Genomic DNA, 24546 nt, shown 5'->3' with positions numbered 1-24546 from the left:
GTCCACTTTCCTGCTGACGGGCGTTTGGCTTGTGGACAGCCTCTCGCTGTTACCAGCAGGCTGCTCTGGAGTTCCCCGTTCTTGTCTGTGGGGCACCTGTGAGCTTCCTGGGAATGCACTCGTGGCGCCTGCTTGTGTGAGTGGAACTCGAGTTGGGATTTTTGACGGCCGGTACCCGGGCAGCAGCCAGGCCTCTTGCTGAAGGGGTCCCGGGGTTGGGCAGGTTCGGAGGTCTTGGCTTAGACAGCTTGCCCCCACGGCCAGTGGCCTCTGTGGGGTCCGGGTTCTGCACCCGAAGGGGACTCGTTTGTGCGGTGCTGGGCGGCTTTAGTGGGCTGGAAAGGCGGTCACATTCAGAGGGGTGCAAGGCCAGCTACAGGGGCTTGAGCATTGGTCCGCCTCTTCTCAGTTTGGGAGAAAAGTGAGGCGATCAAAATTTGGCCTGGTTTGTATTTTAAAAACAGATTTAACTACAATACTGAATTGAATGAACCCTCACCGAAGGATTTCGGATTACTTCGTTGTTCCCTTTTTTCCTGCCTCCCCCACCCCCTTAGAGAAGGATGGGAACAGAATTGAGTGATTTTTCTTTCCTGGTTGACAGATTCCTGGGAACCTGGCCCCAGGAGAAGGGGGAGAGATGTGGAGCCCTAGAGCGGCCTCTGCTTGTCTGTCAATGGAGGGGAGTGGGACTGAGAGAGGGGACCCTCCCCCTCCCGAGGGCATGTGATCCTGTTTCTAAGGGCTGACCAGGCAGGACTGGCCAGCGACTGGCAGCTCTTTCCCTCTAATCTCCTCTGGAGAGGGGCCAGGCGGGGGTGGGGGGAGTGGGGGGGGTTGACCTGTTCCGATGTGGGTCAGCCTCCCCCAAAGGCAGCCACCCAGAAGTTCCCAGAGGCAGGAGGCTTGTCATTCCCAGGGGCTGAGCCGCTGAAGTGGGAGAGCGTGGCTAGTGCAGATTCACAGTGTCCGAGTCAGGTTCTGCCCGGTGTGAAGATGGAAGCTTCTCTGAACGTAGTAGTTGAAAGAACACAAACCGCCCCTGGGCTGTGTTAATATTCTGGAGACGTGGCGCGAACACGCTGCCAGCCTAGCTCGGCCCGTGGGGCTATGGCAGCTGCCCGAGCGCGCGAGCGAGCACGCACGCACACTTTAGGGCTGAAGCTCACGACGGTTTGGACCTGAAGCCAGTGAGTGAAAATAGGATTTCAGAAGGTGTTAAGAAGAGCAGACCACCAGACAGGACTGGCCAGGGTCTCGGGGCCTGCTGGGAATACACTCTCAGCCTGACGGCGTTGAAATGCCCAAAGCGGGAGGATAATCAAGGGCAGTGAGACAGACCCCATTTAGTAGGGGGCTGTGGGCAAACAGCTCTCGCCCTCCGAGCCTCTGCTGCCTCATCTGTGAAGTCAGTGTGTTAGTTTCCTACTGCCACAAGCCGCCAGAGACTCAGTAACTTAAAATGCAGATATGTGACCTTCCAGCTCTGAGGTCAGAAGTCGAGGTGTGTTTCCCTGGGTGGCAGTCAAGGTGTGGGCAGGGCTGCATTCCTCCTGGGGGCTAGGGGAGGACGACGCTGCTTCCTTGCCTTCTCCAGCTTCTGGAGGCCACTCAGAGTCTCCGGCTCACGGCCCTTTCCTCCCTCTTCCAACTGGCAGTTCCGTGCCTCCCGGTGCCGCCTGCTTCCATTGTCGCACTGCCTTCTTCCCACTCTCGCCCTCCTGCCTCCCCTGGGGAGGACTCTTGTGACAGTGGTCTGTGCAGATAAGCAGAGATGCTTAATGAGATCACACCTGCAAGTCCCTTCTGTCAAAAAAGTCACAGGTTGGGGTTTAGCTATGGGTATCTTTGGAGGCCATTTTTCATCCTTCCATACAGGAAATGGGGGTGGAGGGTGGGGGTAAGGGGCAACAGGAAATAAAAATAACTTGGAATAAAATCTGCGTGAGACCATGAGATGCTCTCTGACATACCTGAATCCCAAGGCAGGTGCCCGAGGTCTGTAGCTTTTCTGGAAAAGGTAGGTATCTTCAGAAGGGGAGTCAGCCAAAGACCTCTTTGCTGGAGAAGGATGGGGCAAGTCCTGTATTGGAAAGTGAGCAGCTGCCTACCCCTGTGCTGTTTTCTGGGTGTGGCGTGGCTCATCGGGCCTTGCAGGGTCTGGTTGAATTTTGTCCCAGACCCCTCACGTCCCTGTACTCTGATTCTGTGCCCTCTGGTGTCTGGTTCAGCTCCCTGGCCCCCAGTAGGAGGGGAAGAGGATATTCATTAACTGGCACTCCTCATTTTCTTTCTTTTTATGGTTAAGATTTTATTTATTTACTTTTTTAGAGAGTAGGGGAGGGAGGGAGAAGGAGAGAGAGAGACACGAATGTGTGAGAGATACATCGATAAGTTGCCTCTCACACGCCCCAAACTGGGGGCCTGGCCTACAACCCAGGCATGTGCCCTGACTGGGAGTCGAACCTGCGACCTTTTGATTTGCAGGCCTGTGCTCACTCCAGTGAGCCACACAGCCAGGGTGGTCTCCTTTTCTTGTGAGCTAAGTTTGCCCATCCTTGTTCCCCTGGGGCCCTGTAGTCCGGCTTTCTGGTCCCTAGGTGAACTCCGCCCAGCCTGTGGCTGGTGGCCCAGCAGGGCTCTGTGTCTTGGCACTCCCCAGGGGACCTCTTCCTGGACCTCTGGCTTCGTGTCCCTCTTCACGCCGCCTTCAGGGGGCGTCCGTCAACTGTAGGTAGAGGCCACCGGCGGTCTGTCAGGGAGGCCGCCCGAGAGGCTCGTTAGCAGTAGCCGGGCACACCCCGTCGGAGTGTCTGTAAACGTACTGCCTCCGTGCCTTTGTCCCTGCTGTCCCCAGATCGGTCAGATACCTCTTCAGCACGGCACATGGTCCCTGCCCTCCCGGAGCCTGACTCACCCGGTGTTACTGGGACAAGGCTAATCATAGCCGGGGTGAATGCTGCGGAGGCTGGGACGTGCCACGGACAAGCTGTCACAGGTCAGAGAAGGGGTAACTGTCAAGGCAGGTTGGGGTGCAGATGGGGGTGGGCAGGACAACATTCCATTCCCCGGGACTGGCACAGTGGCGGTGGAGGGTATCAGAGGCTTTAGGGTGGGAACTGCAAAGGGCAAAGGTAGTCACTCAGTTGTCCTCTAGTCCAGGCAAAGCTGACTGAGTGCTAACTCTGGCCAGGCTCTGAGGGAGGTGCTGGGGATTAGAGCTGCACAGGAGGCATGACCCCTGACCTCCAGAAGGTTGCAGGCTACTTGGGCAGAAGACAGGTGAGATTGAACCGCCCTACCCTTCCCCAGGGGACCTCGAGCCCTGTTTGATTGGGAGCTCCCAATCAGAAACGGCCAGACAGTTGCTAGACGGTTGGTGAAAAAGCTCTCTGACTTGGCAGACTCTCGCCTGCCTGCAGCTGCCGTCGAGTGGGCCGAGTGTCCTGATGGAACACATAGGACAAGGCCCTTTGCCCTCTGTGGCGTGGCTTCCGCGTTGGAAGATGTGTGTGAGAGGCTGTGACTCAGCCTCCGTCCTCTGCCCTCACTCGGCCCATCTCTCCCTCCAGACCGCCCCGTGTCCAGATCCTTCGGCTGAGCTCTGGAAGCTGTCGATGGTGGGGCGGGGCCGAGTGACAGGAAAGCCTGCGCTGTGTATCTGATGGCTTAATGGCAGGCAGTCAGTCACTTTATTGATTGATCGATTGCTTCTTCTAAATCCCTACTGCGTGCCTGGCACCATCCTGGTCCTCGAGATAGATGACTCAGGTGTCGGGAGACAAGAACTGTCAGAACTGATGGTTCAGTACCAGGCACAAGCACAGTGCTGCTGGGCAGCGTGGGCTGGCCCTTAGGTGAGGCTGTGATGTTCAGGCTGACCCGTGAGTGGAGAGCTGGCACTCTCCATGAGGATGGGGCAAAGGGCAGGGCACGCTGGCAGCCGGGAGGGGGGAGCTACGTGTACAGGGGCCCAGTGGCACAGAGGCGGGCAGGGGGGCTGAGACCAAACTGCCGAGGACCCTGGGCTCTCTGCAGAGGAGCCAGGACTGCCGTTTCCTGCTGTTCTCTGGCGCTTTCACGGCCCGGGGAGGGGCATGGTCACATTTGAAAGTAAGTGCAAAAACAAACCACACTTGATTCCTGCTTCCTCAAGCTGCACCCTCCCTGCAGCTCCGGAGGATGGTCCAGGCCCATGTCCCGTCACCTCTCTGGAATCCAGGACACTTGAAATCCCAAAGGGTCTTCCTAAGTTTGCAGCAAACTAGTTTTATGGCAAAAATCTGACCTGAATTGATGCAAAACTAATTATGGTCTTTAAAAATATCTCACGTTTCTCTATGGAAATACTACGTGTTTGATTTCGGAGTGCCGCCCGGACTCCCGAGGCACCATATACAGTACCATAGTCCTTACTGAAATGTGAAAAACTCTGAATTCCTAAACTCACTTGGCCCAGGGGCCTTGGCTGCAGCATGGCGTACCCAAGAAACAAACTCAGAGATGCCTGTCACCTGCAGATTCCGGCCCAGAGTCCCTGACTCAGAGCCTGGGACAAGGTACAGACTGTGGCCAGGCCTTCAGGGTGGTGTGCAAACAAGGACACGGGCATGGAGGGACCTCGCTAGCAGGCGGGGCCTCCAGTGGAGAAGTGGGACCAAACCTTGACCATACTCCTGACCTGCAGCCTGGGATGGGGAGGCAGAGGCCTGGCGGAGAAGAGAGGAGCGAGCCAGCCCCGGCTTTCTCGTGGCTCCCAGGTCGGCTCTGCAAACTTCGCTCACACATCCCTGCCAGTAGAAAGACTTTCTGAGCACACACCCTAATACACAGATACTGATGTGGTTACAACTATGTGCATGTATGGCATTACCATTATGTGCATAATAAAACCTACACCAACAATGGAAATCAAAGGATGAGCTAAAGATGCAGTAATCTAAAATTGAGAAATTATTTTGTTGGTGGTACAAAAAGCCTCCTGGCTTCTCATGCTCGATTATGTTAGGAAAGTGCGTTCACGCGCTGTGAGTGCAGTTGGAAGGCCCGCTGTCCACCCGTTTGGGTTGGACACTCAGCACGTAGGGCCGCCCCGCCCTTCGCAACAAAGGTCCAGGGACGCACAGCTGCACCCAGGGGGCGCATCGCTGGCTTTCCATCTAGGTCGGCTTGCTCGTTTTTCCATCCTGTCCGCTGCACATGCAGAGGGCTTGTTGAAGTTTGGCTGGTACATTTCCATCCTCCCTGATGCCAGTCAGATGTTTTTGTAAACTAAATGGAAGGTATTTTAAAGTTCTTAGCACATGAGTCCCAAACCCACTCAGATGCTTTGGAAATTTTTTAAACAGATTAGAAAATTGTGTTCTGTAGGTTTTAAGAGTTCAGATTATGAGAGCTTTTGTAAGTTACAGACCGATACTGTTTTTGGTAACAAAATCCTGCTGCAGTCGAAACATTCCCGAGTAGAATAGTTGTAGCCTAGGTGTCTTTCAAGAGCAGCGCTTTTCTCTTTCATTGTGATGCCGTTTTAAACATGCTTGAGAATGTTGTGAAAACATCGCCGAGAAGCACGTCTCTGACAGCCAGTGGTTGTAGAAAAAACAGGCAAATTTGGAACCGTTTTTGGTAGAAGATAGAGGTGTTGATCTCATTTGCGAGGCTTGACAAGTGTTTTTCATCACTTTTCTACAGGAGAACCAGTCAATCTCTGATAACTCCCTGAGCTATGGCCCATCTCATTACAAGTTTTGTGGGAAATTATACTGCTCTGCTGTCTAAAGCTTTTTATTATGGAAATTTTCAGATGCACAAAAAGAGAGCAAATAGTATAATGAGTTTCTTCCTGTCAGTCGAGGGGTTGGGACCCAATGACAACGTTTGCAGTTGTGTTGCATCTACTCCATTCCCCTCCCCCTTTAAAGAAAGATTTCATTTGTTTCTTTTTAGAGAGAGGGGAGGGAGGGAGGAGGGAGAGAAACATTGATGTGGGAGAGATACAGCCACCGGTTGCCTCTCGCATCGCCCCCTACTGGGGACCTGGCCCACAACCCAGGCACGTGCCCTGACCAGGAATTGAACCAGGGACCTTTCGGTTCACAGGCCGGCACTCAGTCCACTGAGCCACACCAGCCAGTGCTCCCTCTACCTTTTTAAAGAGTAAATCCCAGACTTCATGTTATTTTCACTCTTAAATAGTTCAATGTGCATCTCTACTTGATAACCACTGTAAAAAAACATTCGTATTTTGAAAGATTGTAGGCTCACAGGAAATTGCAAAAGTAGTGTGTAGAGTCCCACATACCCTTCTTCCCCCAAAGGGTGACGCAGTCGCTGCAGGCCGATACCGAGGCCGGGGAGCGAACACTAGTACAAGCCTAACCTCGGACTACAGACCGTACTCTGTTTTGCTGCGTGTGCGTAGTTCCGTGTGATTTTATCACCTGTGGGCTGAGGTAGCCACCGCCGCCACCTTCGGGATAAAAAGAGCCTCACCACCTGGAAGGGACTCCCCGCGGGCCCTTTGTGAACTTAAGCACGCCTTCACAGCTCTCTGCCAGTTATTCATCCGTTCTCCATCTTTCTGGACTTGTCCTTTGAGAATGTCATATCACGGGAGCCCGGCAGCAAGGGGCCGTCGGGTTGGCTGTTTCCGGTAACCACCAGCTGGTGTGCTGCCTGTATCTGTAGTTGTTCCTTTTCCTTGCTGAGTAGTACTCCGTGGTCCAAACCCACCAGCGTTTAGCCTTTCCCCTGTTGAAGGACGTTTGGATTGCTTCCAGGTTTGGCGATTGCAAGTACAGCTGCTGTGCACGTTCGTGTACAGGTGTTTGTGTGAACGTGACTTCATTTCCCTGGGATAAAATGTCTAAGGGTGATGACTGGGTTGGATGGTAAGTGTGTGTTAGTTTTGTAAGAAACTGCTTTTTATTAGAGACTTTTCCAGAGTGGCTCTGCCATTTTGTACGCCCACTAGCGATGTATGTGAGATTGTTTCTCTACATCTTTGCCAGCATTTGGTGTTGTCATCATTTTTTATTTATTTTTTTAAAGATTGTATTTATTTATTTCTAGAGAGAGGGGAAGGGAGGGAGAAAGAGAGGGAGAGAAACATCGATGTGTGAGAGATGTATCAATTGGTTGCCTCTTGCACGCCCCCAACTGGGGACCAGGCCTGCAACCCAGGTATGAGCCCTGACTTGGAATTGAACCAGCGACCTTCTGTTTTGCAGGCCAGCACTCAATCCACTGAGCCACACCAGCCAGGGCTTGAGATGTCTTTTAGTCATGGGTTTATTAGCATCAGGACCCAGTAAGGTCCACATATTGCATTCGGTTATGTCTCTTAAGTTTTTTTGTGTGTGATAACCCCTCAACCACCTTTGTTGATAAGCCACTAATTTCTTGGAAAAACCAGGTCATTTGCCCTGTAGGCTGCTCTGTGGTCTAGATTTGGCTGCTGCTTCCTCATGGCATCATTTAATCTGCTCCGCCGCCCTCGGTACTGCCTGGGTGCTGGTGGCTAGTTCTAAAGGCTTGTTTCAATCCCAGTTCACTTTTTGGGAAAGGGCCCTTCTTAGGTGGTGCTGTGTGCTTCCGTGCAGGCAGTTAGGAAACTGGAAACTTCTGCTGCCTCATTGTAGTGATCTTGGTCTTGACCGTGTGGCCCACCCCATCCCTTAGCAAACTCCCCAACAGCTTTCCACCTGGCGGTTTTATCATTCATTGACGGTCCAGGTCTTCATTATTTGTACTAGGAGTTGTCAAATGGTCACTTCTATTTTATTGTTCTGTTTCCCTTTATTTAAGGGGACTTATGTAAAGTAGAATAACTCCCTTATCAATTATGTAGTAACCCCGAAATATCATAGATGAAGCAACTGAGGCCCTGACCAGTGAAGCCATCTGCCCGAGCCGGCAGGCGGTGGAGTGCGGCGGGAAGCCTGCCTGGTGACTGCAAAGCTGAAGCTTGGTTATGACACTTAAGGACTCTGCCCCAAAGTCGATGCCCTCCCTGACCCTCCCCCAGCTGTGGCCAAGGCAGGGGATGCTGCCTCCAGCTCCCTTCGTGCTGGGCGCTCACCTCTCATGCCGGGCAGTGGGGTCAGGCCTCCGGTTGCCCCTGTCACATAGAGTAAGTGTGTGCAGGAGCTGTGAGCTCCTCCAGGCCGAGCCTGGGTCTTCCAGTGCCCAGCACAGTGTCCAGGGGCCTCAGGACACATGTGCGGGAAAGATGATTCCAGCATCCCCCTCAGGGCTCTCTGCCATGCAAAAGTTTTAACACTTGGTCAGTTAAGGAAATGGGACCTGCCAGCGCATCTGGGGTTCTGAGCTTCATCCTCTGCCATCTTCCCACATCAGGGTGCATGGACTGCATTGAAAAGGGGGAGCCATGGAGGCCCTTCCCCCTTTCCCCGAGAACCCCTTTCCCCAGGGGAGCAAAGGGGCTGCACCAGCCAGCATCATCCCTGCCTCCCCAAGGTCAGGGGGCCGTGTTGGGCCAGTGTCCTGTTCACTTGGGAGACCTGGGCAGGCAGGAGATCTTTCCCAGGTAAGGTGCTTGTCCCATGTATGAAAGGATGGGACCCCAGTGCCCATGCCCCCACCCCCAACAGATACATGCCGTGAACCGTTTGTGAGGTCTAGCATTGCATGCTACCCCAAGTCCAGGGAGCAGGGCGAGCTCTGGGAGACAGCCTGCGGGGACCGCCAGCACCTGCCTGTCCTGGGAGCCAAGGGCCACGCATCTGTGAGTCAGAATGTTGCTCTAAGTACTCAGAGGGATACTGTGAATCGATATTATGAAGACCCTTGAATCACTTGGTGCTACCCCAGGGGGCTGCAAAACCAAGTTGCACGTGATTTGTTTCATCTCTCAGATGGAGAGATTGTTACTTACTTCAAAGTTGTGAGAAAAACAAGGTAATGTTAGGGGAAGTGATTTGTAAACCACAGGGCATTGCTCAACGGCCTGGCGGCTCCCCCGGTGTTCCTCCCGGCTGGTGGGAAGACAGCGTGTTTATAGGACCTGAGCTTGAGCCCGGCTCTGGTTTGGGGGTAAGTCACCCCCTCTTTCAGAGTGGGTTTCTCCTTGTGAACCGGATGACCTATAAGAGGAAGGGGAGAGAACTCTGAATATTAGGTGTCGCCGTGGTGTTAAGAGAGAGGCACTTGAGTGTGAGTGACAAGGCCCCAGGAAGAAGCTGGGCCTGGAGCCTGTTGGTGTCCCCTCCCGTGGGCAGGGCTGGGGCTCAGCAGCTGCCCCGGCTGGGAACACCGTCCAGGGGCCTCTTCACTCTGCCCTTAGAACGGCACCGCCTCTGACCCTCTCCACCCTTGCTTGGGACGTTTGGATTTAGGGGTCTTTGTACTTCCCCTGCCCCCCCTTTCCGGCTCCCCTTGTTTGTTCCTTTAATTCGGGATGACAAACAAAGACAATGATTTACAACCCAAGTCTTCCTTTTTAAGAAATAGTTCTGGCACTGGGTTTCAGTTCTGCAGCCGTTCGCGCAGGAGCTATTCTGAGACTTGTCACTGCGCCTCGTTCTTGGAGCTTGCCGCCAGTCTTTATATAGACCTCTCCGCTTCTCGGTGTCTTTATATAGGCCTCTCCTCCATTCCTGGTTTCTAATCTACATACATCTTTTGGTTGGTGTGTTAGAGATCATTTATTTTTACAGGAAAATGGAAATGTAAAGGGCTCTCCTCGGGCGAAACTTAGAGCTCAGAGTGGATGTGGCATAGATGGTGGCAGAGGATGCTGGGGATGTTGGAGAGGCCGGGGACAAAGCCGGGGAGCGTGGGGAGACGGTGGGGAGGCATCACCAGGTCAGGCTGTGGACACCTCCCTGGGTGTCCGAATGTCTTGGCAGAGAGTACCAGCTCAGACTCGGACACTGCGAGAGGCCGTGAGGGCTGCCCTCAGGCTTCAGGCGGAGACGGTTGGATTTTGGGGTTTGGCCATTTTCTGGGTCAGGCACTAGAAGCCCTCTGGGGCCAGGTGAAGCTGTGTGGGGACACAGGGCTGGTTGGTGGGGGGCCTGGGACTGGAGCTCCAGTGCGGGCTCTTTGCACAGCGCCCGCGCTCTCTGCTTTGTATCCATTTCAGCAGCAGTCAGGTGGTTCTTGGGTTGCATTGCAGGTTCTTCCCAGAGGTGTGATTCCAGCAGAGCTAGTCTTCCAGGGCCTCTGGCTGCAGGGAGATCCGGGGACCCCAGGATGGTGTTTGCCAGCCTGTCAACAGGTGGCAGCACCGAGGGGGATGCCTTTCAGGGCCCATGGGCACTGAGCGCAGGAGAGGTCAGCCCTCCCAGGAGCCTCCAGCACTTTAGCGGTGGTTCCAGCCTGCAGCCTAGCTGTGGATGCTGTTTGTAAGCTTGGGAGGACAACCCTAGCAACAGCTCTTCCTTAGGCGACATCCGGGTTACTTTTTTTTTTTTAAGGTTTTATTTATTTTTAGAGAGAAGGGGAGGGAGGGAGAAAGAAAGGGAGAGAAACATCAGTGTGTGGTTGCCTCTCATGCGCCCCCTACTGGAGACCTGGCTGGCAACCCAGGCGTGTGCCCTGACTGGGAAAGGACCCGGTGCCCCTTTGGTTCGAAGGCCGGCACTCAGTCCACTGCGCCACACCAGCCAGGGCCCAGGTTACTTTTTAACTGGAAATCATTAATTTGTTACCACGGTCCTGAAGGTGCCACTAGGAAGCGCTAGGTGACATGATAGCCTGCCTGGGCATAAACCCCTAGACACAGTCTTCTGTCCTATCCACCCCATCTTTACTTTCCCACCCAGGATCTTCCTGTATGTTACCTTCTTCTGCTCTCTTCTCTGCTTCTCTGTGAAGTACCTCGCATTCCTTTCAAAATAAGGAATGAAAACCGATAGATAATAAAGTCAATGTTGGAAATGGCCTCAGTGCTGAGCTTGGTGCTGGGGATTCAAAGACAGGAGGAAGTGTGGTCTTGTCTCAGAGAGCGGCCAGTCTTAGGGGACAGACACGTGCGGGAGATGCACAAGCCGGATTAGAAGATGGGCAGTGTGAAGGCACACATGGGGGGAGGGGCCCCAGGCCTCCAAAACAGCGTAGCTGGGGGTGCGGAATGGCGCCCGCCACTGGGGAGGCTGGGGAGAAATGGGGAAGAAAGGGTGCAAGCTCTTAGAAATGACCTGGGCGACAAAGCGGTCTGGCTAGGGTGGGGCGGGCGGGTCTCCGCTGACACCTGTGGTGTGCCAGCACTGCCCCAGTGCCGGGGGCCAGTGTGAGCAGGACAGAGCCCCTGTGCTCGGGGAGCCCATGTGTGGTGAAAGGCGGCGGGCGGTTAACAGCTGCTGCGTGAGTGAGTGTTGTTTGTCCGAGGGAGTCTGGTGTGAGTGCTCACTGGGGTCGGAGCAGGGTTGCCATGTGTAGGGGGCCCGGTCAGGGCAGAGCCTTAGGAGATGCTGGGCAGCTGGGCAGAGGCGGCACACGCAGGCCTGTGGCGGCCTGGAGCAGGAGGCCCGTGTGGCTGGGGTAGAGGATAGGGGTGGGAACTGTAGCAGACAAGATGCGGTCAGAGCCGCGGAGGGCTATTGGGCAGTCTTGTGGGGCTGGCAGGGAGCTTTTGGAGTTACGAGCAGAGGAGGGGCCTGTCTGACTAGCATCTTAGAAAGCTCACACAGCTGCTGTGTGGGGGAGCCTAGGCAGCAGGGACCGGGTCAGAAGTGCAGAGACTGGTTCCGTTAATTCAGGGGAGACGGGGGGAGGCTGGAGCCAGCGTGACGTGGACGGAGTCGGGGCGCATTCTGAGGGTGGACGTGGAGGCCTGAGAGATTTTTCCAACGCTGCCGCTTGCCCGGGGAGGAGGCTAACACTGTGATTCCCTCTCTCCAGGCCAGCTCGTCGCTTACTCCCAGGGCTCTGTCAGGGAGTCCCTGCTGCCAGGCACCATGACAGTGAGGGGGGCCGCGCTGGCCCCGGGCCCACCATCGCCCACGACTGCGGCAGCCTCGCCCAGCGTCTCCGGGATCCCCGAGGGCAGCCCCACGGCCATGGAGCAGCCCGTGTTCCTGATGACCACTGCGGCCCAGGCCATCTCCGGTTTCTTTGTTTGGACGGCTCTGCTCATCACCTGCCACCAGGTACCTGGCCGTCAGGTGTCCCTGAGCCCAAGGCCTCTAGAAGGGTCCCGAGAGGTTTCTAGTCCAACAGGGTATTATATTAGTGAGGCTGGGGCAGGCGAGGCTGCAGTAGTAAACAAACCCCGCAATCTCCAGAGCTTCCCCTGTAGAAGTTGCCTCCTCACTCACGTCCCAGCCCAGCGAGGTCCGGTTCCGCTTTGTGGCTCCAGCGTCTCGCAGCTTCAAGGTGTCCTCCGTCTGGCCACTAGGAGGAGGCACACGTGAGGCAGTCCCTGTGCATAGTTTACCTTCGAGATCCAGAAATGACGCTTGTCACCTTGCTCACCTTCCACGAGTCAGAACTGGTCCCGTGTCCACCAGCTGGAGCTGCAGGGAGCCTGGGGACTGTGCAGGGGCACGTGGATGCCCGTGACCCTTTGGCGGATGAGAAAATTGAGACCCAGAGAGGGAGAAGGGGAGAGGACCTGCCTAGGCACATATAGGTCGGTGGCAGAGCTGGGGTAGAAATCACGTCTCCTGTCCCTCTGTGCTCGCAGGCCCAGAGGCGCCTGGCGCGGGCTCAGACGGGCCTTGGCGACCCGAGGAAGGAGAGGTTGGAAGGTTATCAGCAAAGACTGGAGGCTGAGCCCATTCGGGTGCCCTGTCAGCTCCTCACCCACTGCCCTGTGCTGCCTGCCCCTTCTAGAACTCAGTTGCTTCCAAGGCAGTTGCCTCACTGCAGACAAGGAATATTTTGTTCTTTTTCTCCCGAGCCCAGGGCTTGGCTGGGCCCAGTGTGACGTCATGAGAACTGGGATGGGAGGCCCAGGTTGCTGGGACGAGGATCACGGCTAGAACCGTTCTTGGCATTTGTGTGTAGCTTTTTCCCCCCCTGCTTTCTAAAAACTAAATTTCATTCTCCCGACTGCCCGGTGAGGCAGGAGCACTGCTCTGTCCCCCAGTGGGGAAGTGGGACACGGGTGAGGACGTCACAGTGGTCACCACACCATACATTAGTTAAGGGATGTGGCGGGGTGGGCGCTCACCCGCACGCCCGTGTTTCGGCTGCGCGGCCCAGGGACCAGGTGTTGGGGGAGGAGGAGCGAGGGGACGCTAAGTGCTCTAAGAGTCTCCATGCACCACACAGACCTGGCTGTGCACGAGGGTCCTGGGGGCGTGCTACAGCCGGACGCCCTGGCCTGTCCTTGACTCTGATTTGGATGATCTCGGTTGGGCGTGGTGTCGTGCCTGTGTATCTGGGAGGCTGGCCTTGGCACCACCGCCTGAACCCCACAAACTTCTGCACCCCGTGTTCTGACGCTCACAGCAGCCTCACACCGGAAGTTTCATCATCCTATTGTGCAGGGGAGGAGGCTGAGGCTCTGGGTTGAGTAACATGGTCACAGAACTAGCAAGTGGCAGAGGTAGATGTCCCCACGACCGGGCTCCTCCTCAGGGGCGCAGAGGGGTGAGAGGTGCGCTGCCGTGACAGCTGGGTCCCCACTGACGCAGCCCCTCTGCCCCCAGATCTACATGCACCTGCGCTGCTACAGCTGCCCCAACGAGCAGCGCTACATCGTCCGCATCCTCTTCATCGTGCCCATCTATGCCTTCGACTCCTGGCTCAGCCTCCTCTTCTTCACCAACGACCAGTACTACGTGTACTTCGGCACCGTGCGGGACTGCTATGAGGGTGAGGACGTGCGGGTGGGCTGCCACGGCGGGCCCGGGGCCGGGTGGCTGTGCCCCCGCCTGCTGGGAGGGTGGGAGCCACCGCCACTCCCCCCTGTTCCTCCTCCAGAGGCCACCCCTGACCTCTTGACCTGCTTCAGGGTTTCCATCCAGGCCCAAGTCCACAGGTAGCAGTACAGGTGTAGCCAGAGTTTCACCTTGCAGGTTCCCTTTGCACTGTGACTCCCAAAGCTTCATCACAGGTGCCTGGAAGCAGGGACTCTCCAGCCATGTCTCATTTCTCAGTCCTGGTGTCTCAGATGGGTGCGTGCGCAGGGAGTAAGTGGTCCGTTTGTAGGTAGAAATTCCAGGTACAGACGGGTCGGGGTTTTTCAGGGTCTGTGGCACAGCGCCGGCAGGGCTGCGCCTCCCTCCCCACGTGACTTAATTCTGAGGGCTTCGCCCAGGAGATGCTCTGCTGTGCCACCCAGAAGGTGACTCATGGCCTTTTGGGGGCCTCTGTGCTTGCATGTGCTGCAGAAGCATCGCCCACATTGATGCTGAGCTGCAAGCACAGGCTGGGCCCAGTGCTGGCGCCAGGCTGCACAGAGGACAGCCAGCCCTTGCCCTGCCTTACCCCCCACCCCAGGAGCCTATGCCTCCTGAACTGTCTCTGTAGGGACGGGAGTGCACTCTCACCGGGGCCCAGCGGTCCTGGCCTGGGGAGGGCAGGGACCTGAGACTTAGGAAGAATTGGTGTCGGTTGTGGGGAGGCTGAGGAGCAGAATCCATTTTGGGCTAAATCCCAGGGCGGGAGGAGTCCCAGTGTGCCCAGCCAGGGGTGGGGGAGCTGTCTGGGGTGGGGTGACCGGAGGGGGCACTGCACCGGGAGGCAGGGCCCAGACACACAGCCTTGCAGAGCAGAGAAATTTGGATCTTCTTTCTTACTGCTGGTTGATACATAAGAATGTGACGCGATGGGAATTGCTGGTTACAAAAATCTCCATGCGGACCATGGGTGAAGGAGGGAGAGAGGGGCCCGAGGCCCCAGGACAGGTCATAGGCCAGGGATGCCCCCACCAGCACCCAAACAGGCCAGCAGGGTTGGGGGAAGGGTCCTTGGAGTCAAGACCCCCGCTTTGCTGCACACGCCCCTCTCGTGGTCCTACGTGTCCCCTCTCCCAGACTTGCACCAGACTTGCTGGTTCCGGCTGCGCGACCAGACGTGGCTTTCCTTGTGCCGAGGCCAGGCCGCTCTGGCCACGATTGATTACCTGCTCCCCTGACCCAGCAGGGCTTTGTCCTTGGCACTGGGCTTTAGGAGCATTGGGGTGTATGCGTGTCCCCTGAGAAGCTGGAGTTCCTGTTCCACTTTGAATCTGAGTGTTCCCGAGGTCCTCACGGGCCACAGGCGAGGCCTTTGGGCTTGGTGGGGAGATGCAGGCGCCTGACACACTGTGCCCACATTGCCCCTTCAGCCACACTGGCCTACTTTCTGGCCTGGGCACCTCAGGTGTTCTCCCACTGCCTGCAAAACTCTTCTCCGGGTGCCTCCTCCATCTTGACTCCGGTGTCCCCCAGAGAGGGCTTCCCCTCACTCCCCCACAGCACCCTGTCCGTGTCCTCGTGACCTTACTGCAGTTTGCAGCCACGCGTGTGCCTGCTCTGTTCTCACCTTCCTGAGTAGGCCGTTGACTCTGAGCTGGGCACGTGGTAAGTGCTTGCTCATTTTTTGAACGAATAAGGGACTTTTGGAACACCTGCTAGATGCCTTGTGTTCGTCCACACGGGGCCTCATTAAATCTCCTGGCTGGTGTCCCTGCCCAGCTCTGCCAGGTGTGAATACTGAGGCCAGGTGAGGCTCCAGTGCCTGACGTTCCTGGAAGCAGCAGCATCCCCGGGGAAACCGCTGGGTACCCGGGGAGCCACAAAGGCTGGGGTTAGAGAAGGTGGAGCCAAGAATCCTTTTCCACCCAGCTGCCAGCCTCGCACGGGTGCCCAGGATAGGCTGCCTGCTGGTTCCTTCAGCTGTCCCCTGCCAAGGGGCCTCTCCTGTGTGGTCGGGGGGCAGGCCCTGAAGACTGGGTTGCAGGGCAGAAGGGGGCACAGCCAGGGAGCTTCCGCATCGCCCTCACTCCATGCCCCAGAGGTGGTGACAGATGGGGTGGCTCCCCCCCACTCCAGAGGCCTCTTTGTTCAGGCCCTGCCTGTCCAGACCTTCCTCCCAGCCGAGTAAACATGCAAAGGTCTTCCTGGGAAGTCTGCATCGCCTAGCAACACTGTTGTCGCCATGGCCCCTCCCAGGGAGTTTACAAACAGGGCAGCAGCTGCTCTGAAGTCCAGGCTGCCCAAGTGCACCAGCCTGCTGTGTCTGAGTTTGTGGCCTTGGCCCCTGCCTTGCCCTTCCCCACACCTCTGCTCTGTGCCTCGGACACTCTCCCACTGTCCTTGTGACTGCAGTGCTGCAGCTGCTCACAGGAGCTGCCCCCGTAGACCAGGTGCTGGGGGTCCCTTAAAGTTCAGAAAGAGCCCCCATTGGTCCCACCCTTCCGCCTAGTCTCTGGAGACCTGAGAAGGCAGGAGGGAATGGCCTGGGCCACAGAACTCCTACCTCAGGTTTTCCCTGCTGGCCCTTGCTTATCTTTTCTTTCTTTCCTTTTTAGATTTTATTTACTTATTGTTTGGAGCAGGGGGAAGGGAGGGAGAAAGAGAGGGAGGGAACATCGATGTGAAACAGAAACATCTACCAGTTGTCTCTCACACATGCCCCAACCAGGGGTCGAACCCACCTGAGCATGTGCCCTGACCGGGAATCAAACTGGTTTCTCTTTGTGGGATGACACTCAACCCACTGAGCCACGCCAGTCAGGGCTGCTTTCCTTTTTAACAAAATTAAATCAAATAACATTTTACTTTCATTATTGTTATTATTTTTAAAGATTTTATTTATTCATTTTTAGAGAGGGGGGAAGAAAAGGAGAAAGAGAAGGAGAGAAACATCAATGTGTGGTTGCCTCTCATGTGACCCCAATGGGGACCTGGCCCGCAACCCAGGCATGTGCCCTGACTGGGAATTGAACTGGCGATCCTTTGCTTCGCAGCCCACGTTCAGTCCACTGAGCTACACCAGCCAGGGCCACATTTTACTTTTATTAAAGTCATAAGTGCATATGGTTGAAACCGACAGCCCCAACTCCTCCTGACTTCCAAGTGCGCTGCACTTTGAACTCTTAAACTTTCCTGCCCCTAGAATAACTTAAACCTGTGCTTAGACCGTTGTTTCTTGATCTTTCGATTTTGTGTAGTGGTAAGCAGTGACTTCCTGCTCTGGAAGGTTTTTGACTTGGGTATTTACCTCCAACTGTACACACCCCCACAGTTTGTCTTCCTTCACCTTCTCAGTGTGACTGTACACAGTTTTTTCTAAGTCTGCATTTTGTGTTTGCGTTATTACGTATCTGTAAACATTGTTCAAAGCTGGGCCTTCTGCTGTCTTGAGATGACATTTCCTTGTACAACCTTGCTTTTCCTCTGCTTACTACTTGTCTTGCTTTTTGGTTTACTCTTGTTTTCTGTGTACCCCTCGGTAATTTGTTCCCAAATGCTTCACGGAGTACAAAGCAAGCCCCCTTGAAGTGAGACTGGTCAGTTACTCTGTTAGCTCCAGTGCTCCTCCCGGGGCCCTGCCCTTCCCGCCGTGGTCTGGAGGTCCGGCCCCCGCTGCTCAGCTGTTGCCCTGGGTCGTTCTTTCACTGTTGTCCTGGGAATCCTGGCCACTTCTCCCAGGCTGAGCCACCTGTTCCCTGGATGCCATTTTCTCCTTGCTCATGACCTGTCTGCTAGAGTACGTCTTCTAGGAGTTGCCTGAGAAGAGGGGTATGTGGGAGTTAGTTTTTAAAATCTGAGAGTTGTCTGCAAATATACATTACATTGTTCTCCTTTTTTCTAAGTTGGAAGTCACTCTCCCTCTGAATTTTGAAGCTATGTCTTTTAGCTTCCAGTGTTGTTTTTGGAAAGTCTTCTGGATTCTGATTCTTCTTTTTAAAAATTGATTTGAGAGAGAGAACAGTTTGTTTTTCCACTTATTTATGTACTCACTGGTTGGTTCTTTTTTTTTTTAAAGATGTTATTTAATTTTAGAGAGTGGGGAAGGGAGGGAGAAACAGGGAGAGAAACATTGATGTGTGAGAAATATATTGGCTGGTTGCTTCTTGCCCCCAACCCTTGCCCATATCCAGGCACATTCCCACCAAGGAATGGAACTGGTGACCCTTTGGTTCTCAGGCTGGCACTCAGTCCACTGAGCCACACCAGCCAGGGCTCACTGGTTGATTTCTTGTGTGTGCCCTGACCAGAGGTCAAGCCCACAACCTTGACGTACCTGGATGATGCTCTGACCAACTCAGCTACCCAGCCAGGGCTGGATTCTGATTCCCTTTTTTTTTTTAACTTAGAGCTTAAAAAAAAAAAATTTTAATCTCTGGTGAACACCTAAGGCTCCACCCCTTTCTACTTAATAGGCACTCCGACCAAAAAAAAAAAAAAAGGCCCAAGTGAAAGAACAGAACAAAGCTCCAGAAAAAATACAACTAAGCGTCGAAGAGATAGCCAACCTATCAGATGCACAATTCAAAACACTGGTAGTCAGGGAGCTCACAGAATTGGTTGAATATGGTCGCAAAATAGAGGAAAAAGTGAAGGCTATGAAAAGTGAAATGAAGGAAAATGTACAGGGAACCAACAGTGACAGGAAGGAAACCGGGACTCAAATCAATGGTTTGGAGCAGAAGGAAGAAAGAATCATTCAATCAGAACAGAATGAAGAAGCAAGAATTCAAAAAGAAAAATGAGGAGAGGCTTAGGAACCTCCAGGACAGCTTTAAATGTTCTAATATCCAAATCGTACGGGTGCCAGAAGGAGAAGAGGAAGAGCAACAAATTGAAAACTTATTTGAATAAATATTGAAGGAGAACTTCCCCAATCTGGCAAAGGAAATAGACTTCTAGGAAGTCCAGGAAGCTCAGAGAGTCGCAAAGAAGTTGGACCCAAGGAGGAACACACCAAGGCACATCATAATTACATTACCCAAGATTAATCAGAAGGAGAGAATCTTAGAAGCAGCAAGAGAAAAGGAGACTTTTGAGAAAATCAGCTAATTTCTCAAAAGAAAACTTGCAGGCAAGAAGGGGCTGGAAAGAAGTATTATATTTTCTCGGACTATAAGATGCAACCCCCAAATTTGAGAGGAAAATGGGGATGCATCTTATAGTCCGAATGTAGTTTACCTGGCTGGGGGGGGCGGCGCAGCAGTGGAATGGGGTTTTTTTCTCCTATTTTCCTCCTCTAAAACCTAGGCATGTCTTATGGTCCAGTGTGTCTTATAGTCTGAAAATATGGTATTTGAGGTCATGAAAGGCAAGAACCTACATCCAAGATTACTGTATCCAGCAAAGCTATCATTTAGAATGGAAGGGCAGATCAAGTGCTTCCCAGAGAAGGTCAAGTTAAAGGAGTTTATCATCACCCAGCCCTTATTATATGAAATGGTAAAGGGACTTACCTAAAAAAAAAGAAGATAAAATATAAACAGCAAAATGACAACAAACTCACAGTTATTAACAACCACACCTAACAACAAAAGCAAACTAAGCAAACAACTAGAACAGGAACAGAACCACAGAAATGGAGATCACATGGAGGGTTATCAGGGGGCGAGTGGGAGGGGGAGAGAGGGGGGAAAGGTACAGATAATAAGTAGCATAAATGGTAGGTAGAAAATAGTCGGGGGAAAAGAAAAAAAATTTTAATCTTTATTGTGTTTTTGTCCATTGGATTCCGACTCCTGATCTCTGTGTGTGACCCACTTTCCCCTTGCTCTCGGGGTCTTCATTCCCAGTGTTCCCAAGTCTCACAAGAGGCGGATGTTTGCAGTGCGGGCGCCTGGTGGGCCCTTCACTGTGGAAACCCCTGTCCTGGGTTCCGAAAGCTCTCGTAAGTTCCTTTGCTCACGTCGTCCCCTCTAGTTTACTGTCCGTCTGGAATTCCTGTTAGTAGGGTGTTGCACTTCCTGGATCAACCTTCACATTTTCTTCATGAGTTTCCGCTCTTTTGTTCTGTTTTTCAGAAGCTTTTTAAAAAAGAATACCTACCTTTGAGCTTTTCTACAGGAGGTTTTGTTTTCTTTATCATGCTGTGAAACGTCGGGCGCTCTTCCCTGTTCATTTATTTTTTACGGTCCCTTGTGCTTGGTACCGGAGAGCGTGTCTTCCCTTCTCTGGGTCACTAACGGCAGTTTTCTTCCGTTTCCTGCGGTGTCTCTGTCTCCCGTGTCTGTTTGCTTTATCTTCCACTTTTGTGTTGGAAACTCCACGGTCTGGCACCCTTGGCTATTCTTCGTATCTAAGGTGGGGCTCCCAGCAGGGTGGCAGGACAGGAGGCCGGTCCTCTGCTGCTGTTCTGCGGTGGCGGTGGGCACAGGCACCGGATGAAGATTTTTTTACTCTGGGCCTGTCCCGCCAGAGGATAATGTTCTCATCTCCTGCCTGGGTGGTGAAAGCTGGGCAGGCTGAGTTAGGGGTGCAGGCGGGGAACCTGGATGTCTCGCCGTTCATATGCAGACCTCACCTCTCTTTTCTGCAAGGCTCCTTGTTGCCGCCCTCAGCTGAGCCAAGTTCTCAGGGGCCTGGAATGTAAAAGCCCCACAGCTCTGCATGGGGACATGCAGCCAAGTTCGCCGGCCGCTCACTCACCCATGGCCATCGGAACTGCCTGCTGTACCCAGTTCTAGGGGTCCCCGGGGTTCTCATTGGTGGTCCCTGCCCCTCCCCATCAATGACCACGCTGCATCTTCCAGAGCTTCTGTGAACATTGCTTGTCGGCTGCCTCCGGTGCCATCCCCTCGCCCTGGAAGACTTGTACTTTTCCACCCATTCGTTCTCATTTTAGTGGCATTTTGGGGGGAGGGGGAGCGTGGAGATAAACAGCTTGAATTGGTGGTAGTACTGCCATTTTCCATGGACAGGGCCAGTCTCTGAGAAGGAGGTGGCTTGCCCAGGGCCTGGCTGCTGTGTCTGGTGAGGGCCGTACTGCTCACAGCGGCGCCAGGCAGAAGGAGGAGGGGTAGAAACCAGCTGCCTCACCTGCATTTAGTGTGTGGTTGTGGTCGGGGTGGGGGGTAGCCCCTAAAGATAACTCTGAGACAGCCCAGGGAGCTCGGTGGTCAGAGGCGGGAGGGCAGAGTTCAGAGGAGGGAGACAGCGCTCACCACACACGTTGCTTTGTGGGGCCACTGTTTCCTCGGCAGCGTTTGGGTGGCACTTCACAGTCTTACCACATAGTTTTCATTATTGTTAGCGCATTCTCACCTCCCAGTTACCTGGCAGAGTACGTATTATGCCCATTTTACAACTGAAAAAAATTTTGAGTAGGCTAAGAAACTTGCCCAAGATTTCCCAGGTGCTTGCCAGGGGCCAGACTCACCCTGGGTGTCCAAGTCCTGGACGTGCTCTGTGCCCGGCGTGGTGAAGGGGCTCAGGCAGAGTTTCTCCCCTGGCAAAGTAGGGGCTCTCGTTAGGGGAGGAGATTTTACTGGTGTGGAAGAATCAATTCAAGAATGATGCTTCATCCACCCAGTTTCAGATTTTGGAGAAACTTAGCTCCCTGGCATCTGGCCCGAAATGAAACCTCTTCCTAGGTGGAGAGAGCACAGGCAGGAGGAACCCAGCCTCGGGCCAAAAACACAGGGCCACGGAGACCCCAGGGCTAGCGTGCTGGCAGGAAGATTCTTGGCCTAGGCCGAGCTCAGACAGAGCCGGGGTCACAAGGGCTCAGCTGGTAAAAGAAAATAGTCAGGAGAAACCAGTAGAAGATCTTGAGAGATCAGAAACAGCATTCCAGGTGGCAAGAAGCAGGATCAGCAAAGGACAGGAAAGCCAGGAGGGATGAGGGCAGAACAGCCTCAGAGCGGCGGGAGTCAGGGCTCGTTTGCATCCCGGCCACCTCAGCTGCAGCTCAGTGCATCCTTGTTGTCCATGAGGGTCATGGTCAGTGAACAAAGGGGAAGGAATGTTCTGAGGCCCCTATTTACCGAGCACGGAAGATTTCTATCCAAAGTGCTCAAAACTGAGTTTCCTGGGCTCGTCCACGAGTTGTCTACAATGTGGAATGCCCCACGTCTTTCCAAATAATAACCGGAGTGTTTCTGTATAGCAAAGACAGCTGGGCCTTGAGGTCAGGCTAGATGCTGCAGGTTGTGGAGGGGGCGAGCGCGGGGTGGCCAGGTGCGCTCAAGGCCACTGAGGTTTCGAACACGGTGCTTGGCACAAAGTAGGGGTCCAGTGAGTGTCTACTGAACAGACGGGTGCCTGGCTCGCCTGTAGTGGGGAACGCGTGAGGACTCCTGACCCGGGGGGCTGCTGGCAGGCAGGGGCGGGTATCCTGTCTTTGAAGACTTGGGGGCCCCTAAGGCTATGCTGTTGCAGTTGTCCATTGGGGAGGGGGTGCTGGGTGGAGAGCAGTCTCCTGGACTACAGCTTCCTATCCAGGCTGCTCCAGGTTGCAGGAGCTGCCAGTGAGGAAAGAAAGCCTGGGGCCTCCAGGTTGGAAGGGACCTGTAAGTAAGTTGTCAGCTGCTCAGAACCCCTTTAAAATGTCTCTGTCAAGAGGCTACCCGGCCTCCGATTGCACACTTCCACTGGCAGAGAGCTCACTACCTTCCGTCTCTGAAGACTGCTGGTTAGAAACTTTTTCTTACGCTGAGCAGAAGTGCTAGGATCCACCCCCGGGACAAGTGAGTCCTTCTACACAAGGTCACTGGCACTTACACGGAGAGAGCGATTCCTAATGTCTTCCCTGCGAGCCTCAAGGGTCCAGTACAGTCCCCACTTCTGCCCCCTCTGGCCCTTCTCCTGATGGTGCGTATTTTTCTCCAGGTACCTGGGATGTAGCCAGAAGGTCCAGGTACCTGCGTGTCCAGAGCAGAAGAGAGAGAGAAGCCATCCCTTACCTCATTCTGGATGCTGTCATTTAGACTGGAGGGCCCTGTCTCTGTGTCCTTTGGTCATTTACTTGTCCCCAGGGCCTCACACAGAGCCAGTAGCGGATATCTAGGGAGGCACAGAGTTACTCTGTTGCTCTGAGGCCTCTCCAGGGCACCAGAACTGAACCCGGGGTCAGAAGGGTAGTTGGATGACAAGGCTGTGGGACTGAGAACCAGACTTTGGATCTTTCTTTGCTTTCCTTATGTCCAGGGCCAGCATATCTTTGTTTGTTCCTGGGCTATGTTGAGTTGTCCATTTTAAACAGCCTTGCAGGGGTGCCGGGGGTGGCTCTCTAGTTTTCTGGGGAGGGACTCATTCGTCTAGATGGGTCCTGGCGTGGGTCTGCCGAGTCGTCTGGGAGAGATTGCGTCTTGTCGCCCTTCTCCGAGGATGCGCTATTGACTCACTAATGGTCCTGGAAAGGAAACCGTCAGCAGATGGGTATTACACAGACTGGCTGGCCCTGGAGCGCCATTAAAAGGTCAAGAACCTTGAGCTGAAGGATGGATGAAATTTGTCAGTTTTGACCAGCGGAGACAGAGCTTGACCACATCATTCAGGAGGGTGCTGACGTATGGGGCACGGGAAAGGCTGGGGGCTCTGGCGCCAGCTCTCCTGAGTGGGTTGCAGGACTGCTGGGCTTGGGAGGGCGGTTCCACGTGGAGGGGGCTGATGAACCTCAGCCCCTCCGGGCTGTCTGGAGGGTTTTGTCTTTGGGGACTGGAAGTCTGATCACATTGGGGAAAGTGCGGCTTCCCATCCCATGAGGGGGTGAGCTCCTGCACAGGCTGAGCGTAGGTTCAGCCACCTGCCCTGCTACCCGGAGGCTCGCCTGGAGCTATGGCCCGCGTCCCTCCATTAGTTCCTTCCACGTTTATTGTGTGTAGGTGCCGGGGCCTCTGGTGGTTGTTGGGGGAGGCCTCAGTTTCCACCTGCGAGGAGCCAACAGTCTCCGGAAAACAACAGGTAACAGCACACTGTGGACTGCTCGTTGTGAGCTTGGGCCAATCTAAGACACCCCCTCGCCCCCACGCTGTCCTCAGAGCTTCACGAGGAAGGAGCCTCTGCGATCCTCAGCCTGTGGATGAGGAAACCGAGGTGCCAAGCACTGAAGAAACTTGCTTGAGGCCACACAGCTCCTGAGTGGCAGAACCAAGGTCCCCGCCCAGGCAGCTTGGCTCTGGGGCCCATGGCTTTCCTGCTGTTTCCTGCCGCATCTTGTCCTGAAAGGATCCGGTTGATGAGCAGAGAGATCACCGTGTGAGAAGTGAGCGTGGCAGCAGGGCAGAGGAGGCCACCGAGAAGGAGGCGGCATCTCCGTTGGGTCTGCCCCTGGGAGCTTAGCAGAGGGGCCAGAATGTGTGTCCGTGGGGAAACGTGAGAGATCACGGCACGTCCCGGAGCCAGGAGTGGTTCTGTGTTTATTCCACTACTGTGGCTGTGGAAGTGACGACCCCACACAGACTGGCGTGGAACAGCCATTCGCTGCGTGTTCACAGACAGTGCAGGTCAGGGCATGGGCAGGGCATGGTGGGGACAGTTTGTCCCTGCCCCGTGGTGTCTGGGTCTCTGCTGGAGGAGACGCAGGCTTGAGAGCAACCATCTGAGGTCTGAGTCACGCGTGTGTGTGTCTGGCAGTTGGTGGTGGGTCTCCCAGGGCCTCACCCCCTCCACCACGAGCTTTTCACATGGGCCCCCCCACCTGGGGACTGAGCCCGAGGGCCAGCGTCTCAGGAGCAAGAAC

At 54.6% G+C, this 24546-nt stretch overlaps 1 protein-coding gene across 4 annotated transcripts in view; it reads left to right on the top strand.

The window, feature by feature from the left end:
* TMEM184B (transmembrane protein 184B) overlaps positions 1-24546 on the top strand; it is a 47634-nt gene that overhangs the window by 10488 nt on the left and 12600 nt on the right. For 3 of the 4 annotated variants that reach the window (XM_053919571.1, XM_053919569.1, XM_053919570.1), the window contains exons 2-3: positions 11866-12113; positions 13620-13785. In XM_053919571.1, the coding sequence (XP_053775546.1) occupies positions 11922-12113; positions 13620-13785 (358 nt within the window). In that variant the 5' untranslated portion in view covers positions 11866-11921. Of the gene's footprint in view, positions 1-9033; positions 9055-11865; positions 12114-13619; positions 13786-24546 lie in introns of those variants that run through there. The other variant, XM_045186841.2, reaches the window with a different exon arrangement.

The sequence above is a fragment of the Desmodus rotundus genome, chromosome 3, assembly GCF_022682495.2.
Source record: "Desmodus rotundus isolate HL8 chromosome 3, HLdesRot8A.1, whole genome shotgun sequence".
Lineage (NCBI taxonomy): Eukaryota > Metazoa > Chordata > Mammalia > Chiroptera > Phyllostomidae > Desmodus > Desmodus rotundus.
This window is presented reverse-complemented; position numbering and strand designations above follow the sequence as displayed.